The sequence below is a fragment of the Ascaphus truei genome, chromosome 1, assembly GCF_040206685.1.
Source record: "Ascaphus truei isolate aAscTru1 chromosome 1, aAscTru1.hap1, whole genome shotgun sequence".
Classification (NCBI taxonomy): Eukaryota; Metazoa; Chordata; class Amphibia; order Anura; family Ascaphidae; genus Ascaphus; species Ascaphus truei.
In genome coordinates this window covers 114,288,832-114,305,868 of record NC_134483.1, presented here as the reverse complement: position 1 = coordinate 114,305,868, position 17,037 = coordinate 114,288,832, and the positions used below count along the sequence as shown (strand labels likewise).

At 44.9% G+C, this 17,037-nt stretch overlaps 1 protein-coding gene across 4 annotated transcripts in view; it reads left to right on the top strand.

The window, feature by feature from the left end:
• The first annotated feature begins 245 nt into the window (after window positions 1–245).
• CHD1 (chromodomain helicase DNA binding protein 1) overlaps window positions 246–17,037 on the top strand; it is an 81,806-nt gene continuing 65,014 nt past the window's right edge. For 2 of the 4 annotated variants that reach the window (XM_075593502.1, XM_075593488.1), the window contains exons 1-2: window positions 246–791; window positions 10,525–10,709. In XM_075593502.1, the coding sequence (XP_075449617.1) occupies window positions 10,657–10,709 (53 nt within the window). In that variant the 5' untranslated portion in view covers window positions 246–791; window positions 10,525–10,656. The other 2 variants (XM_075593510.1, XM_075593494.1) reach the window with 2 other exon arrangements.

The window sequence follows — 17,037 nt, the reverse complement described above, 5'->3', positions numbered from 1 at the left end:
CCACCTGCTGCTCCATGCAAGCCCCGCCCACACCACAAGCCCCGCCCCCACCACGGAAACATAGTGTCCATCCATATGCTGCATGCAGGCCCCGCCCACGCCACAAGCCCTGCCCACACAGTTTGTCCGCTCAACGACTGCACAGCGGAAGGGGGAGGACCACTAATTGTTGGGTTAACTCTAACCACGCCCACCTACGCAAGTGTCCCCTGTCCCCTTTCTAGGCTGCGGCAGCTGCTGAGGGAAAGGGGCGGAGCTAACTGCTTTCGTGTGACTACGGCTGGAGCTACGCGCCCTGCAGCGCTCCTGTGACGTCACGCCCGGGGTTTCCATCCATCGTGAGTTTCGTGAGGCTCGGCGGCGTCATGGCGGCTGCCTGGAGATAAGGCGCAGGAGGGGGGGGGTGAAGACCAAACCAAGCGCGGGGCAGCCTATTCTTTTACCTGGATACGTTACTTTTTTTTTTTTTTTTTAAAGGCCATCCTGGTTTTTTTTTTTTTTTTTAACCGTTGAAACAGGCAAGCGGGGCCTGCTCCGCCGCTTTTGTAAACAAAGACAAGATAACTCTACTTGAGGACGGACGAGGCATCCGGAAGGAGGAGAAGGCCTCGTTGACGCCTGCCTAGTCCCGCATGTTGTTTGTACCACGCATGTAGCGTCCTGACACACGGGTGTTAGCAACCGCCGGCGTGCGAGGGCAGCGCGTGCCGTCTCCAGCCTCGCACCGGTGAGGCTCGGGCGCGAAGGAGAGAGAGGGCTCGCGCTCGACTGAAACCCCCACACTGCGCGAGGTAAGGATGTAGCTGGGAACCACCAACCGCGTACTCCCCTCACACGTCTGTAAAAACCGTCAGCGGAGGAGGAGGACGGGTGTTGGGAGGGTATAAAGATCGGTAAGAATTAGGCCTGGCACCCGGAGCGAGGGATATGTGAGCGGGGTTCCGAGGGCAGTCGGGGACGCAGTGAAAAAGCGGCCTGGCAAGTTGACAGGGCGCGGGTCAAGCGGGGTGTGTTGTGGGCCTCGGGTGGTTTCTCGGCTCGGACTGCCCTCCGTGGTGAGCGAGTCGCAGCCCGAGTGTGAGGTGCTGGGGAGTGAATGTGGTTTGTCGGCACGGGGTGAGCGATTCGCAGCCCGACTGAGGTGCTGGGGAGTGAGGGTGGTTTCTCAGTTCGGGGTGAACGAGTTGCAGCCCGGGTGTGAGGTGCTGGGGAGTGAGGGTGGTTTCTCAGGTCGGGGTGAGCGAGTTGGAGCCCGGGGGCGAGTTGCTGGGGAGTGAGGGTGGTTTCTCAGTTAGGGGTGAGCGAGTTGGAGCCCGGGGGCGAGTTGCTGGGGAGTGAGGGTGGTTTCCCAGTTCGGGGTGAGCGAGTTGGAGCCCGGGGGCGAGTTGCTGGGGAGTGAGGGTGGTTTCTCAGTTAGGGGTGAGCGAGTTGGAGCCCGGGGGTGAGGTGCTGGGGAGTGAGGGTGGTTTCCCAGTTAGGGGTGAGCGAGTCGCAGCCCGGGTGTGAAGTGCTGGGGAGTGAGGGTGGTGTCAAGGGTCGTAGCCCGGGTGTGAGGTGCTGGGGAGGGACCTGGGATCGGTGGGCCCTGCCGCCGCGAATCATTGTTCAGATTGTGCCTGGAGCGGCTGGGCCGTGGATGGCTTCGTATCCTGGAGAGGCCGCTCGCTGGTCTCTAGCGCGGGCCTCTCGTGTTGTGGTGAGACCGAAGGGCACAGTTATTGTGCTCTGTATACGTGATGTCTGCTCTGTGGGAGCGAGATGAGATTCACATCGGTGTGTTAGCAGGTTAAATATTTAAGTGTCTAGGACAATGTCACGTTTTACTACTGGTGCAGATTCCGTCTCTACCAATGACTTTGAAACTTGGAGGTGTGGATTGACTGGCTGTTAAATCTTGGCTCCCCATAATCTTGATGAAGCTATATATATAAAAAGTGTACGAGTCAGGATCCACCTTAGATTTGAACGAGTCTTGAACGCAATCTGTGATTACCACGGTATCATTTTAATGTATTGATATGGCTGGCAGAACATGTTCAGCATTTGTGGTAAAAGTTGGAATATAGTCGCCAGTTCTCCAAAAAAAAATTGCCTTGCACATTCATAGTAATGTATTAATGCAATCTTAATCCTGTATACTATTGTTTTGGTTGTCGGCATGGTTACAACAATTTTGTAGAAGGGGCCAAGCTATTACCTGCCGATCACAGCTCTGTAGTTTGAGGGACAGCCACAGATGACACATTATCGTTATGGTAAATACACTTTTTTCGTTCTAGTAAGTGGCACTCTGAGCATGAAAAAATAAGAGACTTAAAACTGACAAAACAAATGGTGCTTGCTGTAATACTAGTCTTTCAAATTAACTAGGAAAGACTGCAGCAGAACAATTCACAAATGTAATAAGTTATATGCATATAACTTGAGTTCCGTGCGCACTAACTTGTCAGGAAATCTTTTGATATTTGCATGATATGGTCTGTCGGTGGCAGTAGTTCCTCGATGGCAGTGGTTTTAAGTAACCAAGTTTTTTAAGAAATAGGCCAACATTTCTATGTTGTTTTTTAGTTAGCTTTTTTACACACTATATAAATCCTTTTTTACTAAAACAATTGGGTAAAGTGTTAGTGTCACTTTTAAAGTTATGTAATGCTGTAGGGAGATCCTGATTTATGTAAAAAATGAAGTTCTCACCTCTGGTGCAGCTTCACCAAAGGTCGATAAATGAGAAAATTGCCATCAGTTTAATGCCAATATTCTTTGTCAACCTATTAAATAAAAATGTATCGCCAGCAGTAAAGCAATGTATTTTTTTTTTTTTACAGCAGCACTATGTAGGTGTTGTGTAAAATTGCTATTTTAAATGCAAATGAACACCAAATTACATTTCACGTGCTATTTATTAAACACGATACCTGGCGATACTAGACAACTATCAAAACTATTACAAGTGTTATCTATCGCCTACCTCAGGGCTGTTTTTTTTTTTTTTGCCGCTGCATTTAATGATCACTATATACAGCGCACAGACAAGATAGGACTAGCCAGCCTTGAATAGGTGTTAGAAATGCATATTCATATTGTAGAATATGTTAACCCCTTAGTCTCCCAAGTGACCAGCTAGTCATTAACCCATTTTCTCTTCCCCAACCCATTTTTTTAACTCCAATATAGGAACCAGGGTGCCCTCAGACTAAAGTTAGCACAGTTCATCTGCTCCTGTACTGCTGACATTCTGGTGAAGGTAGTCAGTACTTCCTGGTATTTAAACCTACTGTGTCACATGGGCCAATAAGAAGCCGCAATGGATGTTGTTGCAGCTTCCTGGTGGTCTGTGACATACGGGAGATGTAAAGTACCATTTTATTTTCTCTGCTGGAGACTGTACGCACTACCTTCACTAGTATCTCAGGAAACGGGCCCACCATATCTCAAATTAGCGTGTTTCAGCTCCGCAGACCCCTTGGTTACCGCCCTTGTTAGAAAGAAATGGAGGGGAATTCAGAAAATCATACAGATCAAAAAAAGAAAATTAGGAGTAGATGGGTCACACAAGTATTTTAATGTAGTTTTGGATGCTTTTAAAGTCTTGTGGATTATACCTAAATGTTTTGCAATCATTTTTAACACCTGTACAAATTTATTTTTACATGACCTTAACTTAAAAGTTAATATTGGTGTAAAAATATTGCCCTGCGATTAGCAGGAGCAGACAGTCCAAGACCCAGCCGCCAGTCATGATTTTAATAACTTGTCTCCTGAGCATGCTCTGTATATTATATGTACCTGGCTGTGCTCAAAGCTGTGACCATGCAGCAAGCTTAAGCCTATAGGGAACCATGTTAAAAATGGTTTTTGAGGCAAAAAGTGACACTGTGTGCTCATTTGCATGTCATTTCCCAGAATCCCTTGCTGCAGTGGAAGTGCTGTATGCTGGGTGATGATGGGGAAAGGCAGGGTTGCAGACCTGCCTAAGACATGCAGATGAGCATACAGTTGTATTTGCATATATATATATATATATATACGCGCGCACGCACGCACACACACGCACTTCTATTTGAAATATACATATAATAAATAATAATAATAATAATAATAAATAATTATATAATTAATAATATATTAAAATAATCACGATATAGATATCTATATCTATATATATCGTGATTATTTTAATCCGTAGTGGGTGAGGTTACATAGTAGATGAGGTTGAAAAAAAACCATGATTATCATGTTCAACTTCTGTTAAATTTAGATGACCAATACCTGACCTGAGGAAGGTTACCACAGTAACCTTTAGCCTGCACTGGATTTTGGGAAGGGCTCAATTTTTACCTCACAGATACTTAATATTTGAACAACTTGTATCTTGAACGGAGCATCCAGGTTTTTATAATAAAAACCGTATTGGAAAGGACAAAAATAGATCTGTTTAAGTAAAAGGAAAAAAATGGCAATTTGTGTTTGCTGGTGCTCTAACGCTGTTTTCAAGAAGTTATTGTTTTTGTTTTTCTAGCATTCTTTACCATCGTTAGGCTGTGCTTGTAGTGCCTTGCGATGGCAATGCGACGTCGCTCCAAATCAAATACATTGACTCTGTCGCAAGCGCTTACAATAAGCGCAACAGAGACATTGCGGCAAAAAAAAAATTGAAGCCGGGTATTTTTGATTTTTTTAGAGACAGTCGCCACATGTGACTGTCTCTAAACCAGTCAGAGACCGCAGCCTGCCCCCTTTCGTGACGTTGCTAGCGACAGTCGTGGAAAATCTAATTATAACTTTTGCGGACGTTGACGGGTGACGTCATCGAACGCGTCGCCAGCACTATAAGCGCAGCCTTATGTATGCAAATAAGCTGCCTCTCATAACTCCATGGTGGGTTTATGTGTAGTTTTTTTCTCCGGCAGCAGTCATATTGTTTTTCTGGACAAGTATTCTTCTTCAGGGCAGGTTGAGGTTTATTAAGAGGTACCGGGGGTCTCTGGAAATGGGAACCGCATGGTTTAATTCTGCCAACCCCCCACCAGAACACCCCAAGGTAAGAAAGAACTGCCACCGCCAACAGAATCTAGCAGCCTAGATTACAGCGTTATTTTTACTTGAGGGTGCAGAGTTATTAGTAAAAGACCCATAATTCTGCAAGTCTAAACATTTGATTTTTCTTAGACATTTCATTAATGATGCGATAGGGACGGCTCTGTGTAACGCACAGAATCTCTCATTCATGTCAATTTATTTTTATACAGTAGTGCCACCTCTACACTATTGCACCTTAATTGCCCTATACTGTTTCTTGAATACACTTGTTATTTGAATTTTTTTTTAGTTATTTGCTTAAACTGTGCTTGAAAAATTTGCACCGTTTTGTGCATACAGCTAGAACTATTGAAAGCAACTCTGTGTACATACTGTACTTTGAGGTCACACTCCCTTTTTATGCCATGTCTCAGACAATTCATACAACTTGAAATTACTCTTCATCAGCGAGCCTTTTCTTGGATGTGATGTGTACACGATTAAGGGTAGACAAAAGGATAACTTAAGGGTGCGTGCATGCGTGTGTGTTGAATAAGATTTTTTAAAGAAAAAAAGTGTTTAATAAATATTTTTTTTTTTTTAGTTCTGTTGTCATTGACACACACACGCACGCACATGCATACACACATACATACATTTGAGAGCAGGCAGCGGCGCGAAAAGATGATTTTCCTCATCTTCGCCGCTGTCTGTCGGCTCCCCTCTCCCTGTCGTGCGCGCGTGAGGCCCTTGTATAGAAGGGCTGACTCACGTCAGCCAACTAAAATTCCGCGCGCCCGGCATAGCGCGCGCCCGGCACTATAGAACGTGCCTTAGAAGCCAGCCAGAATTTTTGAGAGCCAGAAGTTTGAGCGACCCTTCTTTCCTTGCTTGTCAAAGAAGAGCTGTGTATACTTGGTTCCAACTGAGCTTGACAAAGAACGAGTGTCCGAAACGTCCGTTTTGTTATATCGATGCAATAAATTACCGTGAGTGCGCGGACTTTGTTCTATTAATCTGTGTCTTTTGGAGCTGGATGGTGATCCTGGCCCCACTGCACACATCCTGTTGGAAGCAAAGTATTCTGTTGGAGTCTGATGTTCATCTATTGTTTGTGCCACGGATATCTTCGTTGTAGTCTACATATATATGGAGATCTAAAATAAATACAGTGATCTAGGTTGGGACATCACAAGGATTTTAAGAAATCTTCTGTGCTATCAATATATATTGTGATGTTCATTAGGAAGAAAGGGAATTAATGGTTTGAATTGAATCCATAACCTTTTTTTCACAATGTTAAAGTAATTCTGAAGGTATTTATTTGGAGAATATAAGACTGCTTCCAGGGTGTCCACAAGCGAGCTCGTTGCATCATGCTCACCTGTTGCTGGAGCGTTTACATGACCTGTTGAATTGCGCGACGGGGGGCATGCTGCGAGACGTTTGACGTCACGTGTGCGTCACGTTTGACGTCACGTGCGCCCTCATTGGCTGAACCGCGCACGTGACACAGCCGTCACACGGCAAAATCAAATTTATTTGATCATTTGCGTGCCCCATCGCCCATGTGCCGTCTATGGCTGTAATAATTGCCATAATGCATTTTGATCGCCCCGAGTACACGGTTGCTCGCGGTAACCATGGGCGCGGCCTATGAAGTCTGGTAAACACAGGGCACAGTGATCCTCAGTGGAAGTAGGGGTGCTGCAGTTCCATTTACATTAGTAGGTCTGATTTTTATTAAGCTGTGGCATTTTATACTGTTTAATTTACTGTCTTATAATATGAATTACAACCACTGTTGAAGACAAAAAATAAAATCCTTGCTCCTCTGGCGCCTAATATTGTTACTTTGACACCTGTGCTTCAGCCCAGTGCTGACTGACCTGTCACCGCTGCGACTGACTAACATGCCCTATCATGCATTACAAGCACGAGTGCAAAGCAGGATAGGGCATGCTGTAACCGGTGACTGACCGGTCAGTCACCACTACACTGTTTGCTCTGGTATGCAGGGGGGTGGGTAGATCTGGTAGCAGAGAGGCGCGAGAGTTAGGCTAGGTACATAGTGCAGACGTGCGCAACAGAGCGCATGTCGTCGCGCGCGCCTGTCCCCTGAGCGATCTGTGGACTTCACGATCTGGTTTGCCCTCATTGGCTGAACTGCTCACGTGGTGCGGTCGCTCTAAGTCGCGCTCACCGTGGCTGCTGCCATAAAGCTGCTACATTTTATTTGCGCCGTCGCTTGTACTATGGACGCTGCCTTTTATAGTGACACGCGTCAATCAAAACAAATAAATTGTTGCCGTCGCGTGCGCTTATAGTAAGTGCGGCGCAACGGAGCAATGGCTTGATTGCTGGAAGTCATCTCAATTTGATTTTTCCAACGACCGCAGCCTGACGTCGCTGGCACTATAAGCGTAGCCTTAAGGGGGAGGCGGAGAGCTCCTGGATGCTGCTCACCACTGCTCCCTTCTGACATTGTGAGAGTGGGCGGGTGTTCTGACAGTGTTTGCAGGAGCCTTTTGACTCCTAAAAATTCTGTCTGCCTTCCAAGTTTCTTTTTGATATATTTTTGCCCACCCCTTTCAGATCGAAGCAGTCGTTGGCATATCAGTGGCTTGATATAATAGAAAGGCAAGCAATGCCCTCTGTCATTTTGGAAATGAGCATGTGTGCAGAATGTTTAATTTGAGTTTATGGAGACATGATTTCCAGTCCCGCCCTGATACTAAATGATGGGGCACCACTTTAACAATAATGGATGGTCATCGAGAAACTTCCTTAAAACTGCCTAGGACATAGAAACTAAAGAAATAAAGATTTTCCTGCTCATAAAGCAGAAAACGAGTGCTGTACAGATACGATTTTAAGTGTCTAGTGTGCATTTCATTTGTTTTTAAATTCTATTTGTCAAATCTTAATTCTTAAACTCTTACCAAAACTTAAACTTATGAACATTTCAAAGGAGAGGCTTGAATAGAAACAGCATATACACCCCACCATGCTGTGTAATATACTTATACGAAATCGCCTTTTACTTGTCTAAAGAACACTCGCCCTGTCAAATGTCTGATTTGTTTACTGCTGTGTAGTGAGGTGATGTCTGATCCTACTTTCTTACAAGCAGCCAGGCAACTGTAGAGTTGTTGTTTTGCAAAAACAGACAGGAAGGAGTCTGTTCAGCAGGGTGGGCCTACAACATGAAATGCATTACAGGTTATTCCAATTTATTTATTTATGCCATTTATATAGCGCCTTTTATCCAGGACGCTTTACATTAGTTAATAAAATAATGGTGGGGTTACATTTGGAACATTTCATGTGATGGGCACAGTCATTGTTAAAATGCCTTTGGGGTGGGAACAGTATGGTCGGACTGTGGGTTAGGTATATTGAGAGCTTGCTAGGTTGGGGGGTAGGGAATGCTGAGTGGTCTCTGGATTGTGTCTTTAGTCCAATGGCAAAGGTATGAATAGCCCCTCCAGTCATGTGATCCAAAGCAACATCTTGTTACTCCATGAAATGTTTTAGTTTCTATTTTCACAGGTTGAACTGTCATTAACAATGTTGCTCAGTCCAGTCTCATACAAAAAAAAAAATAGAAAGCCATCAGGTGGATAATCAGTCTTGTTTGAACTCTGCAGACTATCTTACTAAAGCACTTGTACACCTTTTGAAGTGGTGAACCTGGATTCGTATTGTATCTCCTTGTGACCTTGAGCAAGTTATCTTTGTTTCAGGCCAAAAGTAGGCTGTTAGCACTCTGCAGGACAGGGAATCGTTGTGCTTGCAAACTTCCATGTATAGCACTGTGTACACTGTTAGCACTATATAAGCAAATAATCTACATTAATATAGAACATGAAGTAGTCATGTATTCTCATACTGTTAAGGATGATTTTATGTGGTATACTTAAACTCACTGGTATTGAAATTTTATTTGGTTTAGATTTACTGGAGGTATATCCATAACCTTTTCTCCTATGTCACATGAAGCTGTACGAGAAAAAACCCCACCATTATTAAATAAGTTATCCTGTGATGTTTGTATTGGTTGAAGGGTGTTATTCCATCAAACACATTTATGCATTTGTATGTCATGTCATATTTAAGATGGTTACATGCAGCCATAAGGCTGCGCTTATAGTACTGGCTATGCGACCGGCTACAGACCACTGATGTCAGCCGTCGTGTAGCTATTGCGACTGCAGGAGACCATGGGAGGGCGACGGGGCATGGCGGAAGCGTGACCGGTTCACCTTTATTGGCTGAACCGCTGACGTCAAGCTGCCACCGCTGTAAATTTCAAATTACCTTTACTTCAGAGATTTTGTTCGCTTTGCCGCTGCGCATCGCTTTCACACCCACTATGGGCACCCACGACGGACGTCGTCATAGCCTGTTCTATAAGTGTAGCCTAAGTTGTCGTAGCTGCAGTAAATTTCAAAAGCAAGAAGACCTATATTTACTAAGCAATTCTATTCCAGAAGGCACCTTTGGTGCTGGAAGACACCTTGAGATCCATTCAAGTGAATGAGTCTGTGAAAGTGTGGAATAACAGCACTCAGTAAGTATTGGTCTAAGGCTGCGATTATGCAGCCGAACTGCAGGGCGCGCGCATCTGTGACGTCACAATAGCGACATCACAGAGCGACATGTTCACATGCTACTGCATGCGTCTGCAGGCTGAAATCTCTTTTCTGATTGGACGGTGCGTCACGTCATGTGACGTGGCAGTCGCAGCCCAAATTTATTTACTTTTTAAACGCTCCAACTGTCTCCTGCTTTGCAGTAGCAAGCGGGGAGACAGTCGCATTTAGTATAGGCAGTTTTCACTGCCTATACCAAATTGTTTTTGCGCCTGCGGTGTCAATACGGCGACACCACAGGCATTTTTTGGTGTAATCGCAGCCTAAGTGGGGAAGTAGAGTTTTGGGGTCTGCTTTTTGAACAAACGTTATTAATTTTAAACGTATACATACTCTGTCAATAAAAATCTTGTACAGTAGAAAATAGTAATAATTTTCAACCTATGTTTTAGGAGTTAATGCACCCCTGTGTATCTAATGGGTCGGCTTTAAAACTATTAATTTTAGTTGCTTAAAACTGTTAATAAAAAAAAAAAATAAGAAATCAATTTTGATGAACTTAACAAATCACATTGCTCCAGAAATAAAGGCAAACCGTTATGAAGTACCTTCAGTTAAACCTTTTCTAAATAAAGTTGCATCTAATTTATCATACTACTGTATTTCTGTAAGATTACGTTGAACAGTTTAATTTGCATGTCTTGTTTTATAGTCGTTAACATTCATAGTACAGTAATTATTTAACAATTCCTCCCCAAACTGAAACCCTGTATGGACTTTTAATGGAATTCCGGAGTTCTGTGTAACAGATTGAACATGACTGAGATCAGATTTCATTGAATAACATTTTATTGTAAATGTATTATTTTACATTTTCAAAAATTTAAAAACTGTTTCTGACTTTCTTTAGGCAAACTGGGAAGAATATTGCATATCTGCAGTGCCGAAAATAAAAATCAGTGGTCGTATTTGGCGTTTTAAAGTCCAGCTCAAACTTTTTTGAATTTGTACATAATTGTTTTATATCTGGGAATATTTAACAATGAATGGACATAGTGATGAAGAAAGTGTAAGCAACAGTAGCGGAAATTCAAGGTAAGATCATTTTTGTTGTTATGGCGTAATCGTGTATCACACCTTGCAGTTCAACGTACATTTCTGAATTCATTTTTTTGTATGTTAAAATGCAAGAAAAAAATATATTTCAAACATGAAAATATTTATTCTGGAAAATACCAGTGCTTCTTGATAATAGAAATAAGCAGATGACATTTTGTAATCTTACCACCAAACTAGATTAAAATATTCCTTATGATAGATCAATTGTTGTCATGTTAGCATCTTGAGGTAGATAAATGGTTATGAGTGAATAGATGCTAAACTATTATAACTCGTGTAGGACAGTTGGATACCTTGTCATTCCACTTTGATTCCTTATACATTCACAAGTAACATTTCCACTTTATTTTCATGATCATATACACAATTACAGGCAATCCCTTGTGAAAGTTATGCATCTCTGTTAAAGTTCAAAGGAAAGACAAGAATTTTCGCCCCCCCCCCCCCCCCCCCCCAAAAAAACGAATCGTGTGTAGCTCAAGTGAAGTCATTGGGCAAACGGCTACAGTATATCCAGCCCATAGATTTATCACATGGCTATCTAGGATTGATAGAAACTACCTTCCTTAATCTATTTGGAGAGCAAGGTTGCAATTCAAGAGTACAGTCCTCTTTCATATTACAGCTAGATCTTCTTACCACACATGGCTTGCAATATATGGCCATAATGTTCATGCACTTCATGTAGTTCTTTATCAAAATAAGTCTGATTTTGATAATTTGTAGGAATCATTCTTTTTTACTCATCCCAGCAAAAACAAACAAAAAAAAATTGATTTGTTGCACTCATTTAAAAGTTAGCATGTAACAATGTTTTTTATAGTTTGTGTTGGGGCATTTATTTGAGAAATTAGCATTCTTGCTTACAATATTTAACTCCATGTAAAATTAGATTATAAAAGAAATGGTAAGGTTATTAATGGTAGAAAAAAGATGGGTTATTGTTATGACCTTTTTAAGAAGTGAGGATGTGAAATGTTAATAGTTTGTATAGGTTTACAGATGTGGATCTGTTTTTACTACGTCAGTGCTATCCTATATTGTCAGATAACCGTGAGATTAAGCTATAGTGAAATAATCATTGTTAAATATTTTTTGACCTAATGCGCCACTTCATCACATTTATTTCAGTCTTATTGCTTATAGCACAAATGTAATTATGGTTAATTAAAATGTTCCCTTTCAGATTTGCCGTTTTGTACCTTTAACATAATAATCAGATTGTGAACTTCATTGCAAAATTCTGCTATGTTATTCATTCGTTAATGACATTTGCCATTATAAAGATTACTTTAAGTTGAATTCTGTTATTCTTTACGGCACTCTATTCACAGCTACAAACATTTTAAATTCCATGTTCCCTCCTGGTATTTACAAATGTGATATTCAGAGTTTTGGAATACTTTATACATTTTTGTCTTACATTTGATTAGTTTTCAAACATCTTAAACTGCAAACTAAATATTTATTTCAAGGCCTTGGGTTTAATGAAAGTGAAGACTTTCACAGCCTGCCTGTACTTTGTTGGATTGTGGTTTTCCATGTGACACCAAAGCCAACAATGGTAAATGTGTTATGATGCAAAACAAAGTGAAACTGCACACTTTATTATCCTAAGTTTACTCTACAGAGGCCAAAGTCTCGTGTTTTATAGTTACTCCTGACAGTCTACCCTGTTAAAGTAACATAATTAGGTGCAATTATTTATTTTATATGTGCTTTGAAAGATTATATGACACGCATGTAACAAATAAGTTAATTAACATTTCAGCTACAGTCACCCATATTTTCCCTTATTCAATAACATAATTAGTAATCCCTACGTGTCTACAGAAGTTGTTAATGGGGTCTTCAGGGAAGCATCAATGTTGTTTTGTTTGCATGGAAATTAACACTTTTCCAATGGTGCGTTAATGATATCTCACTGTTAAATAAGGACTTTGCAGAGACGCACCTATTACCAGGGGTGGAAAAATCCCTGGCGTCCGGCTTCTCGGTTGCCTAAAATGTCCTTGCGGCGCCTGCGCGGTGCGTAGTAATGACTAACCTGATTGGTCAAGTCATTTCTTCCCAGCTCAGTGAGGAGAGCGGGGGAATCTGAGAGCAGAGGCATGAGTGCTGGTGGCAGGGCTAATTGGAAGCGGTGGGGCTAGTCAGAGCAGACTGAGAGTCTGTCACCACGCAGCTCAGGAAGGTGAGCAGGTGGATCGGATAACAGCAGGTGTGCAAGGGCTGGGCAGAGCCGTGCACGAGCACTTGATGACGTCACAGAAGCGACGAACACACTGTGTGTATGTGTGAGTGAGAGCTGCAGCATGGAACGCTCAGCAGGGAGAAACCAAGTGCTGGAAATGGATTACAAAATGGAAACACCCAAAACTTCAGTTCCCAAGGCTAGGTGAGTCCTTAGTTTTAGTTCTACATGGGAAAGAGAGATGGTATATATTCATTAGGGCAGTGTTTCCCAAACTGTGCGCCGCGGCGCCCTGGTGCAGGGCGCCGCGGCTTGGCTAGAGGGGCGCCGCGATCAGGGCCGCCAGCAGCGGGAAACAAGGGCTGCTACAGTAGTTAACATAAAAAAAAAAACAAACCTCAGAGGAGAAACAGAGGAGCGGTCACGTGACCGCTCCAATCCAATGGGCTGCAGCCTGTCCGGCATTGCAACTACAGAGCCACCAGACAGAGGCAGCACCAAGGTGGGTGGTGCAAGGTCCAGTGTGTGTAGGTGTGTGTAGGTGTGTGTAAAACGGGCTGCAGGGTGTGTGTGTGTGTGTGTGTGTGTGTGTGTGTGTGTGTGTGTGTGTGTGTGTGTGTGTGTGTGTGTGTGTGTGTGTGTGTGTGTGTGTGTGTGTGTGTGTGTGTGTGTGTGTGTGTGTGTGTGTGTGTGTGTGTGTAAAACGGACTGCAGGGTGTGTGTGTGTGTGTGTGTGTGTGTGGTGTGTATATATATATATATATGTGTAGAGAGAGAGAGAGAGAGAGAGAGATGTGTGTGGTGTGTATATATATATATATGTGTGTGTGTATATATATATATATATATATATATATATCTATCTATGTATGTACATGTATATATATCTATGTATGTACATGTATGTGTGTGGTGTATATATATATGTGTATATATATATATATATATATATATATATATGTGGTGTATATATATGTATGTGTGGTGTATATATGTGGTGTGTGATGTGTGTGTGTGTGTGGTGTGTGCGTGTGAATATATTTATCAAAGTTGCACAATGTTAATAAATAATTTATTCTCGCATGTCTTTTATTTTTTATTTTTAAAATATTATATAATATACACACACACACACACACACACACACACACACACACACACACACACACACACACACACACTGACAGCTACCAAGTGACACACACACAGTGATACCCGCCTCCCAAGCGCGCTTGCTGTCTCCTCTGCCAGGACAGCAAAAAGCTCCTGGTAGAGCGAGCGGCAGCAAGCAACAGCGAGCAGCAGCACCTAAGCGCTTACTATGTCCCAGGCCGGAGGAACTATAGCCGCGCTGATTACAGATGCAGGGGCTTTGTGCATCTGTGCAGCGTGGCTCAGCAACGCTGAGAGAGGGAGGCCCGGCGCTCACGCTAGAGGAGCAGCACCGGGAGACAGATGTCTCCCAGCAGCACTGCAGCCTCACACCCTCCTCCTCCCTCCCCGCAGCACACCGGCCCTCCCTCGCCGCAGCACACCGGCCCTCCCTCCCCGCAGCACACCGGCCCTCCCTCCCCCACGTGGCACAGGCCCCCGCAGCACTGACCTCACCCGTGCAGAGACCGGGCCGTTCAGCCATACCCTCCCCCACCCCCCTGTATCTGTGTGTATTTATTTGTGTGTGTGTATCTGCATCTGTGTGTGTGTGTGTGTGTATTTATGTGTGTGTATTTATTTTTGTGTGTGTATTTATTTGTGTGTGTGTATTTATGTGTGTGTGTATTTATGTGTATTTGTGTGTGTGTGTGTCTGTGTCTGTGTGCAGGGAGCTGCCTGCACGGATCTCATGCCTTTCCTCCCTCCCTGAGAGAGAGTGTGAGAGAGAGAGTGTGAGAGAGAGTCTGTCAGAGAGTGAGAGTGTCTGTCTGTGAGAGAGAGTGTCCGTCTGTCTGTGAGAGAGAGAGAGAGAGAGACAGTGAGGTCAGAGAGAGAGAGACAGTGAGGTCAGAGAGAGAGAGACAGTGAGGTCAGAGAGAGAGAGACAGTGAGGTCAGAGAGAGAGAGTGAGGTCAGAGAGAGTGAGGTCAGAGAGAGAGAGTGAGGTCAGAGAGAGAGAGAGAGTGAGGTCAGAGAGAGAGAGAGAGTGAGGTCAGAGAGAGAGAGAGAGTGAGGTCAGAGAGAGAGAGAGTGAGGTCAGAGAGAGAGAGAGTGAGGTCAGAGAGAGAGAGAGTGAGGTCAGAGAGAGAGAGAGTGAGGTCAGAGAGAGAGAGAGTGAGGTCAGAGAGAGAGAGAGAGTGAGGTCAGAGAGAGAGAGAGAGTGAGGTCAGAGAGAGAGAGAGAGTGAGGTCAGAGAGAGAGAGAGAGTGAGGTCAGAGAGAGAGAGAGAGTGAGGTCAGAGAGAGAGAGAGAGTGAGGTCAGAGAGAGAGAGAGCGTGAGGTCAGAGAGAGAGAGAGCGTGAGGTCAGAGAGAGAGAGAGCGTGAGGTCAGAGAGAGAGAGAGCGTGAGGTCAGAGAGAGAGAGAGCGTGAGGTCAGAGAGAGCGTGAGGTCAGAGAGAGAGAGAGCGTGAGGTCAGAGAGAGAGAGAGCGTGAGGTCAGAGAGAGAGAGAGCGTGAGGTCAGAGAGAGAGAGAGCGTGAGGTCAGAGAGAGAGAGAGCGTGAGGTCAGAGAGAGAGAGAGCGTGAGGTCAGAGAGAGAGAGAGCGTGAGGTCAGAGAGAGAGAGAGCGTGAGGTCAGAGAGAGAGAGAGAGAGAGTGAGGTCAGAGAGAGAGAGAGAGTGAGGTCAGAGAGAGAGAGAGAGTGAGGTCAGAGAGAGAGAGAGAGTGAGGTCAGAGAGAGAGAGAGAGTGAGGTCAGAGAGAGAGAGAGAGTGAGGTCAGAGAGAGAGAGAGAGTGAGGTCAGAGAGAGAGAGAGAGTGAGGTCAGAGAGAGAGAGAGAGAGTGAGGTCAGAGAGAGAGAGAGAGTGAGGTCAGAGAGAGAGAGAGTGAGGTCAGAGAGAGAGAGCGTGAGGTCAGAGAGAGAGAGCGTGAGGTCAGAGAGAGAGAGCGTGAGGTCAGAGAGAGAGAGAGTGAGTGTCAGAGAGAGAGAGTGAGGTCAGAGAGAGAGAGAGTGAGGTCAGAGAGAGAGAGCGTGAGGTCAGAGAGAGAGAGAGCGCGAGGTCAGAGAGAGAGAGAGAGCGCGAGGTCAGAGAGAGAGAGAGAGCGCGAGGTCAGAGAGAGAGAGAGAGCGCGAGGTCAGAGAGAGAGAGAGCGCGAGGTCAGAGAGAGAGAGAGCGCGAGGTCAGAGAGAGAGAGAGCGCGAGGTCAGAGAGAGAGAGAGCGCGAGGTCAGAGAGAGAGAGAGCGCGAGGTCAGAGAGAGAGAGAGCGCGAGGTCAGAGAGAGAGAGAGCGCGAGGTCAGAGAGAGAGCGTGAGGTCAGAGAGAGAGCGTGAGGTCAGAGAGAGAGCGTGAGGTCAGAGAGAGAGCGTGAGGTCAGAGAGAGAGCGTGAGGTCAGAGAGAGAGCGTGAGGTCAGAGAGAGAGAGAGCGTGAGGTCAGAGAGAGAGAGAGCGTGAGGTCAGAGAGAGAGAGAGCGTGAGGTCAGAGAGAGAGAGAGCGTGAGGTCAGAGAGAGAGAGAGCGTGAGGTCAGAGAGAGAGAGAGCGTGAGGTCAGAGAGAGAGAGAGCGTGAGGTCAGGAGAGAGAGAGAGAGCGTGAGGTCAGAGAGAGAGAGAGCGTGAGGTCAGAGAGAGAGAGAGCGTGAGGTCAGAGAGAGAGAGAGCGTGAGGTCAGAGAGAGAGAGAGCGCGAGGTCAGAGAGAGAGAGAGTGAGGTCAGAGAGAGAGAGCGTGAGGTCAGAGAGAGAGAGAGCGCGAGGTCAGAGAGAGAGAGAGCGCGAGGTCAGAGAGAGAGAGAGCGCGAGGTCAGAGAGAGAGAGAGCGCGAGGTCAGAGAGAGAGAGAGCGCGAGGTCAGAGAGAGAGAGAGCGTGAGGTCAGAGAGAGAGAGAGCGTGAGGTCAGAGAGAGAGAGAGCGTGAGGTCAGAGAGAGAGAGAGCGTGAGGTCAGAGAGAGAGAGAGCGTGAGGTCAGAGAGAGAGAGAGCGTGAGGTCAGAGAGAGAGCGTGAGGTCAGAGAGAGAGC